The following is a 23,380-nucleotide window of genomic DNA, read 5'->3' on the forward strand; positions in this document are numbered from 1 at the left end:
TGACATCTTAAAGAAATGAATGCTTTAAAAAGGCAAATGGATGGCACAAAAAGCCAAGAGGCTTGTTTCCATTGTGGTCCATTAAATATTCATCACATTTGATACATTCAATAATAAAAGATATATAACCTGTAACATACATACAAAAAATTACGTTAAAAAATGGATAAATTATGTACATATACAGAGTATACATGTCAGGTGATTTGAAAAACATTATATACAAAAAATGGGGCGGGGAGGGGTATATACACTATGTACATGAATATATATTAATATAACCAATCCATCTTTACTCATTTTGTTCTAAAATTGGCCCTAGTGTGTGAATGTGAGTGTGAATGTTGTCTGTCTATCTGTGTTGGCCCTGTGATGAGATGGCGACCAGGATGTACCCCGCCTTCCGCCCGAATGCAGCTGAGATAGGCTTCAGCGACCCCCCGCGACCCCAAAAGGGACAAGCGGTAGAAAATGGATGGATGGATGGGTTTTAGGTAAGATCAGGGTTAAAGAATGAACAGAAAAAAATTAATGTGGAAGAATGAAGCGGTGTTAAGAGTGTAAAATTTATAAAAACCTAAAACACGTTTTTTAAATTTCATTATTTAACCAAAAAAGTTAATTTCTAAAATTCAAACAATAGACTCAGTCTAATAAATAACATACTGTATAGTGCAATAAATCATTTATTAAAGACAGTTCCCATGCTTCCCTATTGATTTTGAAGTCCGGTTTTACTTTTTTGAGTGTAATGTTTTGTGTTTTTATATTTCTTTTAAATATAAAGTCCGCAGACGCAGTATAAAAAGAACAAATAAATCAATGCAATTAAATAAAAAATGTGGAGTACAATAAAACAATTTTTTTTTAAAACCATTTACCTGCATTTGAGTTACAAAATGTGTGTATTCCTGACAGTTTACATTTTTAAACGTTTTTTTAAATCTTATTTTAGAATTAAAATGGTAAATGGATTATATTTGCATAGCACTTTTCTACCTTAAAGATACTCAAAGCGTTTTCACACTATTTCCACATTCACCCATTCATGCACACATTCCCACACTGTTAAAATTTAACTTGTGCTATATGGATTAATGATATATACAAATAGTGGATGAATTTACATTGTTTAAAACAAAACTTAGTGATATAATAATGCCAAAATAATAAACATAAATATGAAATTACTAATAACATGCTTTTTTTGAGTATTCTTCCACTCCTCTTAAAGGCACACTACCCCATTACTCAAAATTAACTGAGCTCAAAAGGTTGCATCTTAGTTTTCAGGATGAACGCCGTATTTTCCCCCTCAATCCAAACATTTATTGGTTTTCTAAATATTGGACTGCTTCCACAAGAAGATTAAAAACGGGATTAAGGCGAGATTATGGATGGCAAACCAGTGATTCTGGCAGTGCATTTACTAATAAAGAATCTAATCACATTGCCCTGACGTCATTAAGTTGCCACTCACAGCCACTAGGGGACGTGTTTTCACCTCATTACAGCAAGTGTGGTGATACCTGTCTGCTTTTTTGCTCTAAATCCATTTTCGACATGACAGAATCAAAACACAACATCAATGCATGTTTACCCATTTTACTTAAAATCGTCCAAATTACAAAATAATAACATGATCTCTACCTCCTCTACAAAATGACAGAATACTTATGACTGTAATAAGCATAATCAATTATTGTTTTTTTTTGTTTTTTTGATCTAACCTTTTTGGACATGCATACTGTTGAGATATAAAAATATAAATATAAATACATCCCATTGATATTCTTGAATGATTCTATGACTAAAATGTGATCATCATCAAAGAATTAAAATGCAGTTGAGTATGATAAGGCATTAAAATGTATATCACAAGAGCCGTACACATTTCTAGAGGTATTCTTTTTCTTTCTTAGTGTAAATGGAAGAAGATCTAAAATGAATGTTTTAGTACATTTTCTCGACAGGAAGGAAGAACATATTTAAAACTAAAAAGCAAAAATAAGACAAAAATAAACACGCAATACATATCAAGGTATTCACACAAAAGCACTCCGGTACAAAACCAGGAATTGTTTACAGCATCAACTTCCTGTGGCGCTTGACTTAAAAAGCCCTTTCTCAGCAACACTAGCACCCCCATGTTAAAAAGATGATTGATGTCAAATGATAATATGTTAGGTGCGCTACAAACTAAATCTAATGTTTAGGTTTCACTCACTTGGACTGGCAGGTAGAGAAAACAACAAAAAAAACTATGGCAATGACAGTCACAATCAAATAAATGGCCAACAAAGTTGTTTGGAAAAAAAAGAAAAGAAAATTAGCACGTATTATTGTTGTACAGCTAGTGAAACCATTTAAAAGTTCATTTTGATAAGCCAAGCTTTCTTCTTTTCATGCAAAATGTTATTTTCCTTTTTTTCCTCTTCCTGCTGCAAGTGTCTAAAAAGATATTTTCTTGGCCAAACTCGGAGGAAGACTGTGAACCCAACAATGATCACATTATAAGGTGCATGACACTCTGTACCTTTTCTACCAAGAAGTACCACCTACAATACTTTTTCCTGAAGATGTCTTAACTAGTTGGGGGGAAAAAACCCCAACATAAATTCTGTTTAGACATGCTAAGAGAAGCTTGGACTCGCCCACAGTACACACCCCCAAAAAACTTCCCTTCTTATTTTTTTTTTTTTTTGTCATTTGCTTTTTTTTTTTAATCTCCTAGAGTTGCCTTTCTTTTAACACAAGCACTAAATATTTGTTGTCAGTGAGCTGCAAAAAAGAGGTAAGATCAGCGCTGGTGCGAATGGGTGAGGGCACAGAGAGGGGAGTAAATCGAGTAGATGCCATTAAGACACACTTAAGTACCGTAAATGCTCCAATTATTGTCGCCATTCAATTAACCACAACGGTATTGTTATTAGCTGTGGCTGTAGGCAACCTCCTGTCGTTTATTGCCGCCAAAAGATTACAGTAGCTGCATATCAAGTATCACAAGTAGTCCAGCGGCCTTATAAATCTCTGCATGCGTTTTGTTTCAGTAGCTGTATTAATGCTAACTGAGCAGTTATGACATTGGTTCTGTTATATATATATTAATGAGTTTGTCCTTTTTGCTAAGTTGGTGAATAAATGCTACAATTAGAGCATTTACGGCAGGGGTGTCCAAACAATTTCTCCACCGTAGGTCGATATATGCTGAACCAGTGATTCTCAAACTGTGGTACGGGCTCCATCTAGTGGTACGCCAAATAATCAAATAAATATTCAAACACAGTGTTACTGTTCAAACTGTGTGTAATGTTACAGTGGCCAAAAATATTAAATATCCTTGTTAAATAAAACCTCGGCCATGTTTTTAATGAATACTTAGGCCTACTATGCTACTGTATTTTACTGTTGGTCATTATGGTGGTACTTAAGTGTTTTCTGAGGTGGTATTTAGTGATAGAAGTTTTAGAACCACCGTGCTAAGCTATTATAGTTGAAAACACAAATCATTATTAGTGTTTTATTCAATTAATTTGTTAATGTTATTAATCATGCCGAGGGCCCACCAACAAATTGGGCACTTTGGACACCCCTGATTTGCAGGATTGTTAAGATGACAAATCCATGTTGGTTGTGAGTGTAGAATTTTTTCAGATTTTTCCAATAACGTCAAAAAAAGACGAGCATCTACGCATCACTTCTCTTACCTTGCCCCCCTCTCCTTTAAAGGACTGAGGTTATTGCTCCTGCTGCTGGCTATCGCTAACTCTGCGACTGTGGCGCCGCAATGCTAGAGCAGTCCGTGACCAGCAGGTCTACCACCGTGCCGCCCGTCACGTACACAGTGGGCGCCGCCACCATGCTGAGGGACACAGAGCTGCTGGCGGCGACGTTAGAGGTGGCGGGGCTCTGGGCCTCCTGGCTGGCGTTGTGGGTGCCCATGTGGCCCTGGAGCTGGGTCGGCGTCTTGCAGTGGATGCCGCATAAGTGGCAGACGAGGACGCCGCCGGCGGTCGTGCCGCCGAAACCTCCCGGACTGTCCTTCCACTCCTGGCCGTGGTGCTTCTGGGCGTGCACGCGGAGGTACGTCAGCGTGGTGAAGCCTGGCGGGAGACGGAAGACAGAAAGTGAGAGATTTGAGGCCAGGACAGTGTATGGCTGTCTTTTGTCCTGGACTTACTGCGGTTGCACAGGTGGCAGACGTGGTGCTGAGACTGGTTGTGCACCCTCATGTGATCGGTGATGTAAGCGGCCGACAGGAGCTTGCCACAGATGTGACACGGGACCTTCTCCTCATGGCGAATCATATGAGCACGCAAACGATCTTTCGTGGCAAAGCTGGACTCGCATGTCTAGGACACACAACAACAATGCGGGTCTTCTACTTATTGTGCTGCTTAAATGAATACAACTAGAAACTTCAGTGGACCACCACAATGTATCACACCATCCAGGAAAACTATTGGCTACTGTATAGCAACTAATGGAGATCCATTTTAAACAAATAAACACCTAAATCAATAGCGACGGTAGCTCTACGTCCAGTCTAGACAGTTTGAAACAATCCTTGTGAAAAACTTTTTGCACAATTTTTAGGGATTTACAGTCATCTTATTTGAACTACTGCAACATTTCTGGTCATTGGTGTTAAATACAGGACCTTCACAGACCAGTCACATGTACTAGAACAAGCAGCAACAATGGTAGAAATCCCAGCGTGTAAGCTTCCTCATGAAACATTTGTAAGTAGATATTGTGCATAAAGATATTTAATTTGCTTTGTATTGAAATTATTGACTTCGTAATGTCTTTATATTCGTGGTTGTGTTGTTATTTGTCCATACTTGCCAACCTTGAAACCTCCGATACCGGGAGGTGGGGGTTGGGGGGGCGTGGTTGTGGGTGTGGTTAAGAGGGGAATATATTTAAGCTAGAATTCACCAACTCAAGTATTTCATACATATATATCTATATATATATATATAGATATATATATAAAAAGTTTATGAAATACTTGACTTTCAGTGAATTCTAGCTATATATATATATATATTTATTTTATTATACATATAAATAAAAGAAATACTTGAATTTCAGTGTGCTGGAGGCTATCCAGTAGATGGCAGTATTGTCCTGTTTAAGAGTGTCACAACATTGCTGTTTACGGCAGACAAACTGCTTTACGGTAGACTAAACGTGACTGCTGTTGTTGTGTGTTGTTACCGCGCTGGGAGGACGTTAATGAAACTGCCTAACAATAAACCCACATAAGAAACCAAGAACTCGCCCTCGATCATTCTTCCGTTATGACGTCATTGGGCAGGCAAGCTGTTTATATTGTGGGAAAGCGGACGTGAGAACAGGTCCGCATTGAGCTGGAGGGGGCGTGGCCTCCAGCTCCGGCTGAATACCGGGAGTTTGTCGGGAGAAAATTTCTGCCGGGAGGTTATCGGGAGAGGCGCTGAATACCGGGAGTCTCCCGGTAAAAACGGGAGGATTGGCAAGTATGTATTTGTCTGAGAGTAAAGCTCATTTTTAATACATGTAGCGCTAAATTTGACCAGTAGAGGGCGACAACATTACAAGTCACATACAGTATGTGCAATGTTTGGTGTGTGAATGTTATGTAATTTCTATATGTGTAAACATCCATCCATCCATTTTCTACCGCTTGTCCCTTTTGGGGCAGCAGGGGGGTGCTGGAGCCTATCTCAGCTGCATTCGGGCGGAAGGCGGTGTACACCCTGGACAAGTCACCCCCTCATCACAGGGCCAACAGATAGACAGACATCATTCACACTCACATTCACACACTAGGGCCAATTTAGTGTACACATTTGTAGTTTATTTCGTGAATATATCAACTATAAATATTCTATTATATTTATGTAAAATACACAACGGTCATTATTTATGTAAAATGCACAATGGACGTTATACTTGTATGTTTATATTTTCAGTCTTACAAACCTAAATAAAGGAAGAAGTGTAAAGAAATAAAACTGAGGAAAGAAAATAATTAAAAACATCAATACTCAACAAAAACTGGAGCTTCTTTTTCGCCATACTGTTAAACTGCATACACTGGAAATGAGTAGAGAGGGCAGAATAATTAATTTGTTGACAGTGCAGTGTGAAAGCCGATGTGTTTACTTTGCAATTAAGGAAACGCAGTCTCAGTAATATAACCTATGGAGGCACTTCCTGACGAAATATCCACATTTCGATGTCTGGCCCTTGAGCCCTACTAGGGCTCATGAAACTGCGGCCCTCTCTATTATATAGTTGAATAGCCCTGGTCTCGACATTCTGAAACAATTTTTGTAAAAAAAAAAATTTGCACAACTTTTAGGGGATTTACGGTAGTCTTGTTTGAACCAATGCAACATTTCTGGTCATTACAGGATCTATACGGACGAGTCACAAGTATTGTAACTCCCCCCCATGTTACTCAGCCAATCAAATTGCAGTTTCTGGGTGATTATGTGAGTATGAAGCAGGTATTTACAGTACTGAACCAGATATAAGAGGCCCCTGAATATTAGACACCCCCCCCTTTTTTTTTTAAAGACAAAACATTTTTTTAGTAAACAATTGGTATACTGCAAATTAAAGACAACCCTGAATAAAAGACAACCTTTCAATTATATATATATATAAAAAAAAATGTTTTCATCATGCTTTTAATATCTATTTAATAACTGGTAGATTGCAAAGAAAAAGGATATCATATTTTCTCGCTTTTCTGCTTGTTTGATGACTTAGTTTCATTGATCAGCATTATCTTAATATTAGCATCATAGATTCTCCTCCTTGCTAACAACCTTTGAGACACATTTTTTCCAGAGGGTGCGCCAGGGTCAAAACCCTCCAGGTCACTTGTGTGTGTGTGTGTGTGTGTGTGTGTGTGTGTGTGTGTGTGTGTGTGTGTGTGTGTGTGTGTGTGTGTGTGCGCGCGTACGTGCGTTTGTATGAGTCACGTGAAGAAAAAATCTGACTCCCACATTTGGCACCGTCTGTTGGTTCGCTTGTATGAATATCTAGACTAGAATATAAGACGACTTGTATTTCCTACATAAAAAAAACAACTTCATAGTGATTCAACTAAGGTGATTGCGCCCACGGAAGGTCTATAATTATCAGGTTGACGTAATTTCCTATAATCCTGACGTGGATTAAAAAAAGTGGAAAAATAATGGATCTACCAACAAATATTTATGTTCAGTGTCCATGCAACTCTGATCAGCTATAAAGGCACGCAACCTTAACCATGACCTTTTGTCATCTGCAATCAAGATAGTGGTCAACAAATGGAGGCTATGAAAGTGGACGTACATACCGGGCATTTGAAGGGACGCTCCGAGGAGTGCACCTGTCGCACGTGACTGTTGAGATGGTCGGGCCTTGGGAAACACAGAAGGGTAAACGTGTGAGAAAAGCAAGGGCTTCTCCTGTAAATATTTAAAGCGGGGCTTTTCAAAATATGGCAACATACAGAGATAATACCAAAAACTCCCCAAAAATAGGATTTTCTGGAGTATATTCCGTGAAGTTTTCTGCTTAGTTACTGCAGTAACTAATAAACTATGCATTCTATTGACACAATGGAAGTTCGCTTAGCAAATTTCAGGAGGTATTTTTCATTATTTTTGTTGAGACTGGAGTAACTCAGACTTTTAGGACCCCGATTTAAAGCACGTCGTCTTTAAGGGACTGGCGCTCATTTTGTTGTTTACGATTATACTTGTAAAGTACAGTTCAAACCCTCTTGGCTACCATGGACTGAAAGACATAAAAACACATATCCTCTTTTGGAGGAAAAATGATGTTAATAACCAAAAATCTATTATTTAGTTTTGATTCCGATGATTTAAATCGGAATCAAAACTAAATAATAGATTTTTGGTTATTAACATCATTTTTCCTCCAAAAGAGGATATGTGCTTTTATGTCTTTCTTCCGATGGCTAACAACGTAGAAAAAAAAAAAAAACAGGAAAAAAAAAGAAAGTGCATTTTGTGGTAGAATACGGGTTATTGCTGCCATGCTTTTATTTTGAAGATTACTTTGAAATAAAGAGGAAGTCACATTTTAATGGTATTTGGTTTTGGCACCATTTCCTGCTGCAATAAAAGGCCACGTTTCAGAGTGGCCTTTTATTGTGGGCAGCCTAAGGGACACCTGTGCAATAATCATGCTGTTTAATCGGCATCTTGATATGCCACACCTGTGAGGTGGGATGGATTATCTTGGCAAAGAAGAAGTGCTCACTAACACAGATTTGTGAACAATATTTGAGAGGAATAGGTTGTTTTGTGTATTTTATTTTGGAGTATAAATATTTGGGTTTTTGGCACCAGCCGCTGGACTAGAGCTGACCAATCTACTGTAAGTCTATGAGCACGAACTGATGAAGCCTACTCGGATTAGAAGCGAAACATCTTTTATGACAAACCAAACAGTCCAGTTGTGATCGATTGAATATCCTGAGATGACAATGACCTTGATCAATGAGAACATTCATAGGCGTCTTTTGTGTATATAGTAAAAGTTTTGGATCTTTGAGTTCAAATCATGAAAAATGGGAGCAATAACTAAAGTGTTGCGTTTATATTTTTGTTCAATGTAATTTAGGGCAAAATTAAACATGTGTTGTTGCCAATAACACAAAGCAAATATATGGATGTTTTGTTTAGATAGTTTAGCATATATTGATTCAACTATATTGTATTGCTTTCAGTATGTTTAATGTACAAAATGTATCAAAGTGGTGTCCGCATCTTTCAATTTTTATTTATGCAGCCCTCGATGGAAAAAGTTTGGATACCCCTGATTTACAGCAGGGCTATTGAACTAAATTGCTTTGGGGGCAACATTTCCAGAAAGCTAAGGTCTTATTTTTATTTTTAAGGTCTTTGTATAGGCTGGAAGACCAGCGTCCTCTACAGTAGACATTTGATTTTGGTCTATTTACAGTATTTTGGGGGCTTTTGGCTGTTTTTAAGGAACCTCTGCAAAAAAGCTAGTCAAATATAATTTCAATGACAGCCTTCTATGGTTTTTAGGAAGTTTTTTTAACTTCATTTTCAGCACATGAATAGCACAGATGAGGAAAAGAAGAGGACCTAAAACGGAACCCTGAGGAACATCACTACTATAATCACATAAGTTGAACAAATGAAAACGTTTTGCATCTGAAGTAAACAAGCTACAGCAACACCTTAGTTACATAAATCCCATTAAGAAAAAATGTGTAACTCTCAAAAAGGAGAGGACTTAAAGGGGAGCCTTGAGGAACGCCTCAGTTATGTAAATCACAAGTTTGGACCCCAGTGTTCTATGTTTGCTAGTAGAGATGTCTGATAATGGCTTTTTTGCCGATATCCGATATTCCGATATTGTCCAACTCTTAATTACCGATTCCGATATCAACCGATACCGATATATATACAGTTGTGTAATTAACACATTATTATGCCTAATTTTGTTGTGATGCCCCGCTGGATACATTAAACAATGTAACAAGGTTTTCCAAAATAAATCAACTCAAGTTATGGAAAAAAATGCCAACATGGCCCTGCCATATTTATTATTGAAGTCACAAAGTGCATTATTTTTTTTAACATGCCTCAAAACAGCAGCTTGGAATTTGGGACATGCTCTCCCTGCGAGAGCATGAGGAGTTTGAGGTGGGCGGGGTTGAGGAGGGGGGGGGGTAGGGGGTAGCGGGGGGTGTATATTGTAGCGTCCCGGAAGAGTTAGTGCTGCAAGGGGTTCTGGGTATTTGTTCTGTTGTGTTTATGTTGTGTTATGGTGCGGATGTTCTCCCGAAATGTGTTTGTCATTCTTGTTTGGTGTGGGTTCACAGTGTGGCGCATATTTGTAACAGTGTTAAAGTTGTTTATACGGCTACCCTCAGTGTGACCTGTATGGCTGTTGACCAAGTATGCCTTGCATTCACTTGTGTGTGTGAAAAGCCGTAGAGATTATGTGATTGGGCCGGCACGCAAAGGCAGTGTCTTTAAGGTTTATTGGCGCTCTGTACTTCTCCCTACGTCAGTGTACCACTCCGTACAGCGGCGTTTTAAAAAGTCATACATTTTACTTTTTGAAACCGATACCGATAATTTCCGATATTACATTTTAAAGCATTTATCGGCCGATAATATCAGCAGTCCGATATTATCGGACATCCCTATTTGCTAGCAAAGTTGAAATGTCCACGTAAAGAACTGCCAATGTGTTTACAGTGGTCAAAGTTCCTCTATACGACAGGAGCTAGCTAGTGTTTTTAGGGATTTGCTGCAAAAATATTTGTCTCACAAGTTTTGAACTGAACTTGGGGGCCTGTGTGGTCTCATTTACAGGCCGGATTTGGCCGCCAGGCCGCCATTTGAACAGGACCTGGTTTGTAGTGTATATCGCGAAAGCCCAGTTCATCGTGCTGAGTTGTGTTCGTGTGGACAACCATAACTAGAGAGATAAAGCGTCTCCTCACCTTGAAAACGCCTTGCTGCAGTGGGGGCAGATGTAGGGCTTCTCCACGCCGCCCTGATGAGAGCGCACGTGGTGACTCATGCGGTCCTTCCTCTTGAAGCGCTGCTGGCAGATGGGACATGAGAAGGGCTTTTCGTCCGAGTGGGACAGGCGGTGGCGGTTGAGGTGGTAAACGTCTCGGAAGGCTTTTCCGCACGTCTCACACGCGTGGTTCTTCCTCACCGGGGTGGGGTTCTGGTTGGCGGGCCGCTAAAGGAGGAAAGTAAGGACATATTTGAAGAAATGAAGTTATTACTTATCATCTTTTGTGGAAATCATGCAAAAATGTGTATAATCATATTAGCGGACGGTCCCTTGTTACTTAGTATTTGAATGTTAGATGATTTTTTGTTTGTTTGCAGAGAACATGCAGGGAAGCGAGGTTGGGGCTTCTAGCACGTTTGGTAAACTTTAACTCAGGGGATGGATTTGGAATGTTCCCTCATTCCGGGTCTTTTAGTAAAAAGTAAAACACGGGAGGTTTTTAGGCAACACACAAGACCCAAAGTCAACCATCCCTCTAAGAAACAACATGCTTGAAGGTTTGGGGTTGACAACAGCCATCCGCACAAGGCCCTAACCCACCTGTACTGTCGCCCCTGTGGCCATGACGACAGCAGCAGGAGGCGGAGCATGGAGGTTTACACTAGCCATTACGTTCGGCATGGCCACCCCTTCACCATCCTGACTACCCAGATGATGTTGCTGCTGGGCCCCCGCCAGCACGACTTGATGGGCGAGAGGAGGAGGAGCGGAGAGGTGCAGCAGGGTGAGGGGCACAGCGGTCCTCTCCGCCCTCCCTCCGACACCCACCGCCATCACCGACGGGACCACCGCTAGCATCTGGCCAGCGACGCCCTCCTTCGCCCCCTCCGCCTGCTCTCTGGCCCTGTCCTTCATGCGTACCCCTGTGTGGACCGACTGGTGCCGCCGCAGGTTGTAGTTGTTCTTGAACTGCTTGTTGCAAATAGGACAGACGTGTGGCACGCGGCCTGGCCGGGACACAGGCTTCACTGGAACAAAGAAAAACAAAAAATGACAGTATGAAAAACTCCTCACATTAATGTATCAATGATATCTCAAACAACAACACCAATTATTTTAGTGTACAAAGTTGAATATACTTTACAGTAGTCCATGTACAGCTTGTAGAGCTTTACCATCCACTTAAAATGAGTCAGCAGCAGTGTTGCCAACTCCTCAGTAAGGAAAGTAGCTAATGGCTGTCCTAAAAGTCTCTAAATGACATCATCGCCTCATTTGCATAATTGATTAAAATAGACGCTGTAGGAAAGAAGAATAACATCGTGTTAACTATGATTACAACTGCAAATGAACTTTTTTCTGTTGATCCTCAATTAGTTTTCTTTCAATTTAAAAACATTTTGTTTGGCATTGTTAAAAGTATCAAATTTAGTCAAAGGACTGGAGTGTTGTGACTTTTACGAAAAATCTAATCTATTGACTGGCTCATTAACAGAGGTGGGGGAACTAATCAATTTTTAGATACATCGCAATTCGGACATGCATAAAATCAATTAGTAAACATCAAATAATCGATAATTAATTAATATTAACATTTATTTCTTCTTATATTACATAATTTTGCTCTATTTTTCAATTGTTGCTGCACTTTGTTGAGAAGTTTTCAAGTTTTTAGAGACTTCTCCAATCCTTTTAGTGACTTTTTCAAAATCCAGCATCTTTTTTTCTGGTGTTATTGGAGACTGTGCTCGTGTTTGGAGACTCTTTACTTCTGCCTGAGCTCTACAGTCCTAAAACACTCGCTGACGTCACACTTGCTTCGCGCTGCTGCCCCACCTGCACTTCCTCTCCTGGAATCAGCGCCACTCTTAATATTTGCACGTTGCCCATTTTGTAGATTGCTGTCCGTTGGTAGAGTATATCTCGGATAAATTAAAAATATGTCCACGTTGCAGACATGCTGTCTCGGCTCCAGACAATCGCGTGCGTCTTGCTTACATCATCGCAACATCCTGTTTCGGTGATCAAAGTCTGTCTTGAGTCTATATCAGCCAAATGTTCGGTGCGTAGTCAAAAGTGCGTAAATAGTAGGCTATATCTATCTATCTATATCGATAGATAGATAGATAGATAGATAGATAGATAGATAGATAGATAGATAGATAGATAGATAGATAGATAGATAGATAGATAGATAGATAGATAGATAGATAGATAGATAGATAGATAGATAGATAGATAGATAGATAGATAGATAGATAGATAGATAGATAGATAGATAGATATCTATGAATACAATATATAACTTATATCAGTTCTCAAGTAAAAAACACTATTTTTTAAGTTGTAGCGGCTTTACATTTTAGGAGAAACCCGCAATACTAAAATTACAACAGGCAAGTAGTGTGGATTATGAAGACGCAACAATGAAGGAAAGCCTGCGTCACGTCAGACTACTGACTCAGATGAATTATAGAGTGTTGAGAGCAGGGGTGCCCATTATGTCAACCGCAAGCTACCGGTCAATCGTGGAGGGTGTGTCAGTCGATCGCCAGCCAGGCATTAAAAAAAAAAATAGACCTAAAAATTTGCGATCTTCACTAAGACATCACTTTCGTCACTTGATTGACATTCACGGCACTCGAGGGTCTTGTGAGATGACGCTGGCTGCTGCGAGATCATTATTAAGAAAAAATGACCGGGAGGAAGGCAAGAAACACTTTTTATTTCAACAGACTCTCGCGCCGTACCTGCTCTCAAAACTCTAAAGACCGGCTGCAGAGTTCCTGTATTCACAATAAAAGCCCTGCTTCATCCTGCCTGTACTAACAAAATAAGAGTCTCAGAAAGCTAGAGTGCACAAGCTAGCAATCTACGGAGTTTGCCGCAGATGTATTTCTTTTAAAGTGTATAAAAACGAGTATGGAAGCTGGACAAATAAGATGCCAAAAACCAACCACTTTCATGTGGTATTGGACAGAAAGGAGGACTTTTTTTTATCCTCCATTCAAAAATGTGGACGTTATCAGCACTACTGTGAATCCTGTCTGATTCCAATCAATGCAAGTCATCAGAATCAGGTAATACACCAACTTATATTCTTGTCTTCATGAAAGAAAGGAATCTATACGTGTTAAACATGCTTGTATTATCATTAAAAACATTTAACAAAAACTGATTTTTTCATAAATAAATAAATAATTATAGTCGAGGTTTCTGTGGTTTATCCATTATACAATGCTCAATACCTCAATACAAGCCGGTTTCGCAGGTTTCCCTGCTCATCAGGGTTTTTTTTATAATAATACAATCGACAAGCAGGGAAACCTGCGAAACAGGCTTGTAGGGATCATATAGCCTCTGTGTTTTTTCCTGACCTAACGTAAATATAAATTATATATATGAATGAGGTAGATTTCTTCGACTTGGTCAATTGAAAAGTAGCTCGCCTGCAGAAAAAGTGTGGGCACCCCTGGTTTAGAGTGTCATGATTTTCTGCTTTTTGTGAGGATCTGCAACTTTTTCGCAAAAGGCGAATCACATCAGTCCATCCAACCAGAGGTATTTAACATTTCCTAATGCCAACATGCACTTAGGAGATGTATACTATTGGTTATACAAAGCTTGGTTCAATATTTGGTCGCATAGATATGTTTACAGTAGTTTTGCTCAAATTAAAAGTTAGATTTACCGTATTTTTCTGACTATAAGTCGCAGTTTTTTTCATAGTTTGCGACTTATACTCAGGAGCATTGGCGTTGTTAGACCTATTTTAGGGGGGCTAAAGCCCCCCTAAAATGTTCTTAAGCCCCCCTAAATAATTTGGTGTTAAAAAAAAAAAAATGCATGCCGACTTATTCATTGTAAAGTGGCCCGGATATGAGTTTAAATAAATAATCATATAACCTGTCATTATTCACTCAATTTCCCCTCACTTCATAGTGTAAGGTAGAGAGCCCCTTTAGTGCGTCGGTATCCAATCCATTCCACTTGTTTATATAGAAAATGGCCACATCACTCAAAATCCAGTCCGCATTTTCTATGCGACCTTGCTTGCGGTCCTGCAGGTGTACGAAGCACATTAGCACACAACACTGCAGAACAAGAACCTTGTGTCTGCAATTGTAAATAATTTAGTTTTTAAGTTTTGTGTTTCTTGTAGAATCTATATAAAGTAATATACATTAGCCAATTGTTAAAATAATGAAAAAAACATCATTAAATATATTTGTTTTATTGTATTGTTGCATTAATAGCTGTTGTATTATTATAGGATGGCTTGTTAAACATTTCATAGGATTTTCAGAGGGTGGAAAAACCAAGACATTTAATATAAAATGTAAAATGAATAAAAACATAAAATGAAAAATAATCAAATGGTTAAAAGCCATCGTCCCGGGGAGCATTTAATTTCGTCCCGTGCATTTTTTTTTACCATCCCCGGGACGACGGGACTACATTAATCTCAAGCCCTGGAAGTTACATTTTATTGTTTGCATTATTTGTTTCAGCATTGCATTTTGAAGATGGTCCCTCAGCTCTTTGACAGCTTTGGTTCTTTTTCAGATCAGCAGACGGACTCTAAGTCTTTCTTATTTACAGTATATATAAAAGTTTCTCATTTCTATTCAGACTTCCATATATATTTAATTTCCTTAACGGCTTGCCATAATATATATATAAATATATTATATACAAGCCAAATGATCCCGATCCAGATATTACTTTAATTAAAGTAATTAAGTAATATTTCCAGGGCTTGAATTTAAAACCATTTTAGTCACATATGTGCCCAAAATGTAATCTGTGCAACTTCAAAATATTTGGGAACAAACAATTATTGTATTGTGAGCTTAAGTCGTGGCATTAGCCTCTATGTTGTGAATTGATAACATAGAGGCTAATGCCACGACTTTCATTGTGTTTCAGTGTATCTTAAAGGATCATGCAAGTAATTGTTTCTTGTTGATGCTGTAAGCAAAATGTCACTGTGCTAACCCATGTTTGTTGTTGTACTGAACACACATTGAAAATAAACCGACTGAAATAATAATAATAACAATGATTAATTTCTAAGTCTTTGTTAGCCGTTTGTGAAGTTTTGTGCTCATGCGCTACGTTCGCTTGCATCCTGTGCATCTCCTGGGGGCTAAGCCCCCCCTGTCCTTAAAAGCTAGTGACGCCCCTGCTCAGGAGTGACTTATGTGTGAAATTATTAACACATTACCGTAAAATATCAAATAATATTATTTAGCTCATTCACGTAAGAGACTAGACGTATAAGATTTCGTCTGATTTAGTGATTAGGAGTGACAGATTGTTTGGTAAACGTATAGCATGTTCTATATGTTATAGTTATTTGAATGACTCTTACCACAATATGTTACGTTAACATACCAGGCATGTTCTCAGTTGGTTATTTATGCGTCATATAACGTACACTTATTCAGCCTGTCGTTCACTATTCTTTATTTATTTTAAATTGCCTTTCAAATGTCTATTCTTGGTGTTGGGTTTTATCAAATAAATATATACTCCAGTATATCAAATAAATATATACTCCAGTGTGACTTATATATGTTTTTTTCCTTCTTTGTCATGCATTTTCGGCAGGTGCGACTTATGCTCCGGTGCGACTTATACTCAGAAAAATACGGTACATATTAAACCAAAAAGTAAGAAGGCTTGGGGCGGTGAATATACTTATTTTCAAGGTATACAATTGATCGCAACTGGACTGTTCAGGTTGTCCTCAGAGTAGGCTTCGGCAGTTCATGCTCATGGCTAAAAAGGACAGCTCTATTGTAAAGGGATGGTGCAGGACACACATTATTTATCCTCTCTGGTAGTGAGTGACATGCCCCAACAAGTATGGTTCATACCTCTAAAAAGGTAGTAGAAATCCCCGAACTTCAAACCATACTTATTGGGTGCATGTCACTTACTACCTGAGAGGATAAATACTTTGGGATCCTGCACCATCCCCTCAGAATAGAGCAGATAGGTATGTATGTATGTATTTACCCTTTAACTACAAAACCCAAAACCAGTGAAGTTGGCACGTTGTGTAATTTGTAAATAAAAACAGAATACAATGATTTGCAAATCCTTTTCAACCTATATTCAGTTGAATAGACTGCAAAGACAAGATACTTAATGTTCGAACTGAGAAACTTTTTTTTTTGTTGCAAATAATCATTAACATAGAATTTAATGGCAGCAACACATTGCAAAAAAGTTGGCACAGTGATATTTTTCCCACTGTGTTACATGGCCTTTCCTTTTAACAACACTCAGTAAACGTTTGGGAACTGAGGAGACCAATTTTTGAAGCTTTTCAGGTGGAATTCTTTCCCATTCTTGCTTGATGTACAGCTTAAGTTGTTCAACAGTCCTGGGTCTCTGTTGTCGTATTTTAGGCTTCATAATGCGCCACACATTTTTAATGGGAGACAGGTCTGGACTATAGGCAGGCCAGTCTAATACCCGCACTCTTTTACTATGAAGCCACGCTGTTGCAACACCTGGCTTGGCATTGTCTTGCTGAAATAAGCAGGGGCGTCCATGATAACGTTGCTTGGATGGCAACATATGTTGCTCCAAAACCTGTATGTACCTTTCAGCATTAATGGTGCCTTCACAGATGTTACCCATGCCTTGGCAACTAATACACCCCCATACCATCACAGATGCTGGCTTTTGAACTTTGCGCCTAGAACAATCCGGATGGTTATTTTCGTCTTTGTTCCGGAGGACACGGCGTCCACAGTTTCCAAAAACAATTTGAAATGTGGACTCGTCAGACCACAGAACAATTTTCCACTTTGCATCCGTCCATTAGATAAGCTCGGGCCCAGCGAAGCCGGCGGCGTTTCTGGGTGTTGTTGATAAATGGCTTTCGCTTTGCATAGTAGAGTTTTAACTTGCACTTACAGATGTAGCAACCAACTGTAGTTACTGACAGTGGATTTCTGAAGTGTTCCTGAGCCCATGTGGTGATATCCTTTACACACGTATGTTCCTTTTTGATGCAGTACCGCCTGAGGGATCGAAGGTCCGTAATTTAATCGCTTACTTGCAGTGATTTCCCCAGATTCTCCGAACCTTTTGATGATATTACGGACGGTAGTTGGTGAAATCCCTTAATGCTAGTTGAGAAATGTTGTTCATAAACTGTTGAACAATTTGCTCACGCATTTGTTCACAAAGTGGAGACCCTAGCCCCATCCTTGTTTGTGAATGACTGAGCATTTCATGGAAGCTGCTTTTATACCCAATCATGGCACCCACATACTCCCAATTAGCCTGTTCACCTGTGGGATGTTCCAAATAATTGTTCGATGAGCATTCCACAACTTTCTCAGTCAGCTTTTTTGAGACATGTTGCAGGCATCAAATTCCAAATGAGCTAATATTTGCTAAAAAAAATTACGTTTTTCAGTTTGAATGTTATGTATCTTGTCTTTGCAGTCTATTCAATTGAATATAGGTTGAAAAGGCTTTGCAAATCATTGTATTCTGTTTTTATTTATGATTTACACAACGTGCCAACTTCACTGGTTTTGGGTTTTGTATATGCAATAGTTTAGTAAATACATTTTATTTACAAAGCGCTTTTCACAGATAAAATCACAAAGCGCTGAAACATCCATCCATTTTCTACCGCTTGTCCCTTTCGTAGGTGAAGTAAAACAACAATTTAATTAAAACAACAGGGGCAACATCATAAAAAGGATACAAAGTGGATTAAAATTGATAGTTAAAATGTGCATTAACTGAAAGCTGTACTAAAAAGAAGTGAAGTGAATTACATTTATATAGCGCTTTTTCTCAAGTGACTCAAAGCACTTTACATTGTGAAACCCAATATCTAAGTTACATTTAAACCAGTGTGGGTGGCACTGGGAGCAGGTGGGTAAAGTGTCTTGCCCAAGGACACTACGGCAGTGACTAGGATGGGGAAGCGGGGATCGAACCTGCAGCCCTCAAGTTGCTGGCACGGCCGCTCTACCAACCGAGCTATACCGTCCCAAAAAGAGACGTTTTCAAATATTTCGTAAAAGTTTCAACACAGTCAAGATCACGGAGGGACTGGTGCAAATTGTTCCAGAGTCTGGGAGCTATAGCCTAGAATGCCAGGTCTGCACGGGTTTTAAAACAAGTTTTTGGGATCTTTAGAAGACCCTGGCCTAAAGACCGGAGGCTGCGCCCTGAGGAGTAGGGGTATAGCAAGTCAGTGATGTACTGAGGGGCCCCACCATGCAACGCACGGAATGTCAGGACTAAAATCTTAAACCCAATGCGGAATTTAAAGGCTTACTGAAACCCACTACTACTGACCACGCAGTCTGATGGTTTATATATCAATGATGAAATCTTAACATTGCAACACATGCCAATACGGCCGGGTTAGATTAGTAAAGTGCAATTTTAAATTTCCCCCGAAATATCCTGCTGAAAACGTCTCGGTATGATGACGTTTGCGCGTGACGTCACGGATTGTAGCAGACATTTTGGGACACCATTGTGGCCAGCTATTAAGTCGTCTGTTTTCATCGCAAAATTCAACAGTATTCTGGACATCTGTGTTGGTGAATCTTTTGCAATTTGTTTAATGAACAATGGAGATAGCAAAGAAGAAAGCTGTAGGTGGTAAGCGGTGTATTAGCGGCCGGCTGCAGCAACACAAACACGTAGCGGCTACGTTGTAGCCGGTGTTTCATTGTTTACATTCCCAAACGATGACAGTCAAGCTTTACCATTGGCCTGTGGAGAACTGGGAGAACAGAGACTCTTACCAGGAGGATTTTGAGTTGGATACGCGGTACCGTGAGTACGCAGCTGCGGCTTCCAAACATTTGATCGCTTGCCCGTACGTGCGTGCCGCTATGTGCATGTCACGTACGTAACTTTGGGGAAATATATGTGCTGTGTGAACTTTGCGGAGGTGAACAGTACTTTGGGCTGTGGGATTGAGTGTGTTGTGCGGGTGTTTGATTTGTATTGGCGGGTAACATGGACGGGAGGGGGGAGGTGTTTGTTATGCGGTATTCATTTGTGGCATATTAAATATAAGCCTGGTTGTGTTGTGGCTAATAGAGTATATATATGTTTTGTGTTTATTTACTGTTTTAGTCATTCCCAGCTGAATATCAGGTCCCACCCGCCTCTCACAGTATCGCTTCCACTGCCCTCTAGTCCTTCACTCTCACTTTCCTCATCCACGAATCTTTAAACCTCGCTCAAATTAATGGGGAAATTGTCGCTTTCTCCGTCCGAATCGCTCTCGCTGCTTGTGGCCATGATTGTAAACAATGTGCAGATGTGAGGAGCTCCACAACCTGTGACGCCACGCTACTTCCGGTACAGGCAAGGCTTTTTTTATCAGCGACCAAAAGTTGCAAACTTTATCGTCGATGTTCTCTACTAAATCCTTTCAGCAAAAATATGGCAATATCGCGAAATGTTTAAGTATGACACATAGAATGGATCTGCTATCCCCGTTTAAATAAGAACATTTCATTTCAGTAGGCCTTTAACTGGAAGCCAATGAAGACTGGATAGAACGGGGGTGATATAGGCTGTTCAGGGTGCACCGGTCAAAAGTCTGGCAGCCGCATTTTGGGTCTGAAGTCTCTTTAGTGTTGACTTGTTGAAGAGAGTAAAAAGAGAATTGCAATAGTCAATGCGAGACGAAATGAACGCGTGAATGATCATTTCGAGATCCAATTTTGACAACAAATTTCTGCATCCATTATCCAATGTGGGATTTGGTCCTAGTGTATTTACTACTAATAACCTGCCAAGAAACAAGCCTGCTGTAGTGCAATGCATTATGTCTGTGGAGGTGTACCTAATGAAGTGGCCGCTGGGTGTGCGTCAGATCCACGGGCCTCACTGGGAAGGGGTTCCTCGCTGAGGGCGGTGGTGTCCACGGTGGAGGGAGGCTGATCTATGTGCTCAGTGGGTGGGGTTTGGGGAGAGCTTGTGTGCACTGACATCAGCTCCGATTGGAGGCTCCCCTCCGCCTGGTTTTGGGTGGGAGTATTCTGCAGAGACAAGCAGACAGAGACAGGCCATCATCACCTGAGCCAGTCACAGATCAGCGTTGCTTTTAAGAAGATGTCAGTGTGTGGAATTTGGGGTAGGGTGGGGAAAAAAAAGAAATTGTGTCTCACCAAGCCTACCTGGAAAAGGAAATTGCTCCAAGCAGCATCCATTTTGCAGCAGTGAGATGGAGGCTATAGTCAGCTAGCTTCTGGTTGAGATCGAGGACAGCCTTCGCATGGCTTGGATGGGTGCCTCAAAAAAAAAAGCTTGAGTCGCCACACCCAATGTTAAAAAACAAAACAAAAATGGCGGGGATTGTTGTTTATTAAAAAAAATGTGGCGCGCCAAGCTGCTGATGTCACGGAGGCGGCATGATGATGTAAGTAAGCCAAATGGGCGCAGCTGTGAACGAAAGTCGGCCGCACAAACCCCACACAGGCCGGCCCCTACAATGGCTCTGCTTGAACTTCGAGCTTGGATTAATGCAACAATAACCTGCTCCAGTCTCGAGTTAAACGCTGAAAAAAAGACATCACTACACAAGTGAAGTAAAAGTCATTTTCCCCCCCACGGGAGAGTAAATATGGGTTATAAAACACGTCATGCTTTGTTTTTTTAATGAGTCAATCTATGTTTCCGAGTTCCTCCGATTAGGCCACTCGGTTGTTTGTCGAAGCCTCGTTGTCGGAGTCAAGCCCCGAGCCGAGCGAGCGGCGCCCTCGCCGGGCCGCGGCCCGTCGCTCCACCTCGGCCGCTCAGCTGCGAGGATGTCATCTTTCTTTTTTTATCGCCCGCTACTCCCTCCGCCCTCCCTGTCTCTTTCTTCCTTTTCTTTTTTAATTCCTCGTTCTTCTCCCCCTCCTCTCCTTTTTCTCGCACCGCTATGTCCCACTTTGCTTTTAAAGGGATAGGGCTTCCTCTTCGGCGCAACCCCCTCTCGCTTCCGTCTCCTGCGGCCCGAGTTGTGGCCTCCTCCTCCCCCTCCGTCCTTCCTTCCTTCCTGCCCGGGCGTGTCGGCCGACGCAAAATACACTCACGGTTTGTTTTTCTCCTCCATGCCAGCTGGATCGGATCGTGGTTCAGCTCTCCCCCCTGCGTCGCGGAACCTGCACCGGAACCAGCACCGAGACTTTTCATCAACGACCTAGCCGAGGACGACGAGCCTTAAAGGGCGGTGCAAGTCGAGCCTCCCCGTCGGCCTGCAATAATGATGTCAGAGTCGGATATAGCACACTCTGCACGCACAATGCGCTTATTTGCATAACATTTCGATCATCTATAACCATGCCAAATGCATTTGATATGAATCTCCCATACACTGCTGCTCCAATAAAGGTTATGCACACTCATGAATTTGTTTGTGTGCTGCACACAAAAGGGGGGAAATGTGTCGACAACACACCGCACCCCCTGTGCGGTTGGTACACCACGCGGTGGCGCTATTATTAAACCTCAGACAGCGGGTTGACTTGAAATTTCTCACACAGCTCACTGAGCACAAATCAACGGCTTTGTTTAGAAGTTGCATGCTTCCGCTCATTAAACTAACCCACTCCTTATTTGAAAAGATAGACAACAGTAGTTCTCAATCCTTCTCCAATGACCAACATTAACATTAGGGGTGTGGGAAAAAATCGCTTCGAATTCGAATCGCGATTTTCACGTTGTGCGATTCAGAATCGATTCTCATTTTAAAAAAATTTTTTTTTTTTTAAATATTTTATTTATTGATTTTTTTCCCCATTTTTATTGATTTTTTATTTTTTTAATTAATCAATTTAATTAATTCTACCTTTATTTGTCGTTATTTATACTGAATAAATAATGTGATAATGTTCATCAGTCAACTCATTGGTGTTCATTTTCAATCTATCAAGATAAAAAAATCGATTTTTTAAAAATATTTAAAAAAAATATTTTTTTGTACATTTTATTTTATTTTTTATTGTTTTAATTAATCAATCCAACAAAACAGTACACAACAATACCATAACAATGGAATCCAATTCCAAAACCAAACCTGACCCAGCAACACTCAGAACTGCAATAAACAGAGCAATTGAGAGGAGACACAAACACGACGCAGAACAAACCAAAAGTAGTAAAACAAACATGAATATTATCAACAACAATATCAATATTAGTTACAATTTCAACATAGCAGTGATTAAAAATCCCTCATTGACTGAACAATAGTGTCACAGTGGCTTACACTTGCATCGCATCTCATAAGCTTGACAACACACTGTGTCCAATATTTTCACAAAGATAAAATAAATCACATTTTTTGTTCATTTAATAGTTAAAACAAATTTACATTATTGCAATCAGTTGATAAAACATTGTCCTTTACAATTATAAAAGCTTTTTACACAAATCTACTACTCTGCTTGCATGTCAGCAGACTGGGGTAGATCCTGCTGAAATCCTATGTATTGAATGAATAGAGAATCCTTTTGAATCGGGAAAATATCGTTTTTGAATCGAGAATCGCGTTGAATCGGAAAAAAAAAATCGATTTTGGATCGAATCGTGACCCCAAGAATCGATATTGAATCGAATCGTGGGACAACCAAAGATTCGCAGCCCTAATTAACATAGTAGGCCTAAGTATTCATTAACAAGAGTCAGAGGTTTTTTTTTAGCAAGTATATTTAATATTTTTGGCCACTGTAACATTACGCACAGTTTTAATATTAACACTGTGTTTGAATATTTAATTAGGTGATTATTTAGCATACCACTAGATCAGGGGTCACATGGAGAAAAATCTACTCCCAAGTGGGCCGGACTGGTGAAATCACGGCAC

General features: G+C 40.0%; 1 protein-coding gene across 2 annotated transcripts; it reads right to left on the bottom strand.

Annotated features, from left to right (window-relative positions):
- Nucleotides 1-1,589: 1,589 nt before the first annotated feature.
- mazb (MYC-associated zinc finger protein b (purine-binding transcription factor)) lies at nucleotides 1,590-21,405 on the bottom strand. Of its 2 annotated transcripts, none has more exons than XM_062055753.1 (7): nucleotides 20,700-21,405; nucleotides 20,375-20,570; nucleotides 11,443-11,549; nucleotides 10,499-10,746; nucleotides 7,340-7,403; nucleotides 4,181-4,352; nucleotides 1,590-4,103 (listed from the first exon to the last, which is right to left on the bottom strand). In XM_062055753.1, the coding sequence occupies exons 1-7, from the start codon at nucleotides 20,739-20,741 to the stop codon at nucleotides 3,763-3,765; spliced, it is 1,170 nt and encodes a 389-aa protein (XP_061911737.1). In that variant the 5' UTR covers nucleotides 20,742-21,405; the 3' UTR covers nucleotides 1,590-3,762. The 2 variants fall into 2 exon arrangements, with proteins under 2 accessions (XP_061911737.1, XP_061911738.1); XM_062055754.1 differs by having other exon boundaries at nucleotides 20,709-21,400.
- Between the last annotated feature and the right edge of the window lie 1,975 nt (nucleotides 21,406-23,380).

Source organism: Entelurus aequoreus, linkage group LG08, assembly GCF_033978785.1.
Source record: "Entelurus aequoreus isolate RoL-2023_Sb linkage group LG08, RoL_Eaeq_v1.1, whole genome shotgun sequence".
NCBI lineage: Eukaryota > Metazoa > Chordata > Actinopteri > Syngnathiformes > Syngnathidae > Entelurus > Entelurus aequoreus.

Bases quoted from the DNA above. Each gene is read 5' to 3' on its own strand.
- mazb (XM_062055753.1), bottom strand. From the start codon at position 20,741: ATGGATGCTGCTTGGAGCAATTTCCTTTTCCAGGTAGGCTTG. The intron at 20,571-20,699 runs GTGAGACACAAT...TTGTCTCTGCAG, and splicing joins TCCTTTTCCAGGTAGGCTTG to AATACTCCCACCCAAAACCA. The intron at 4,104-4,180 runs GTAAGTCCAGGA...GTCTCCCGCCAG, and splicing joins CTGCCACCTGTGCAACCGCA to GCTTCACCACGCTGACGTAC.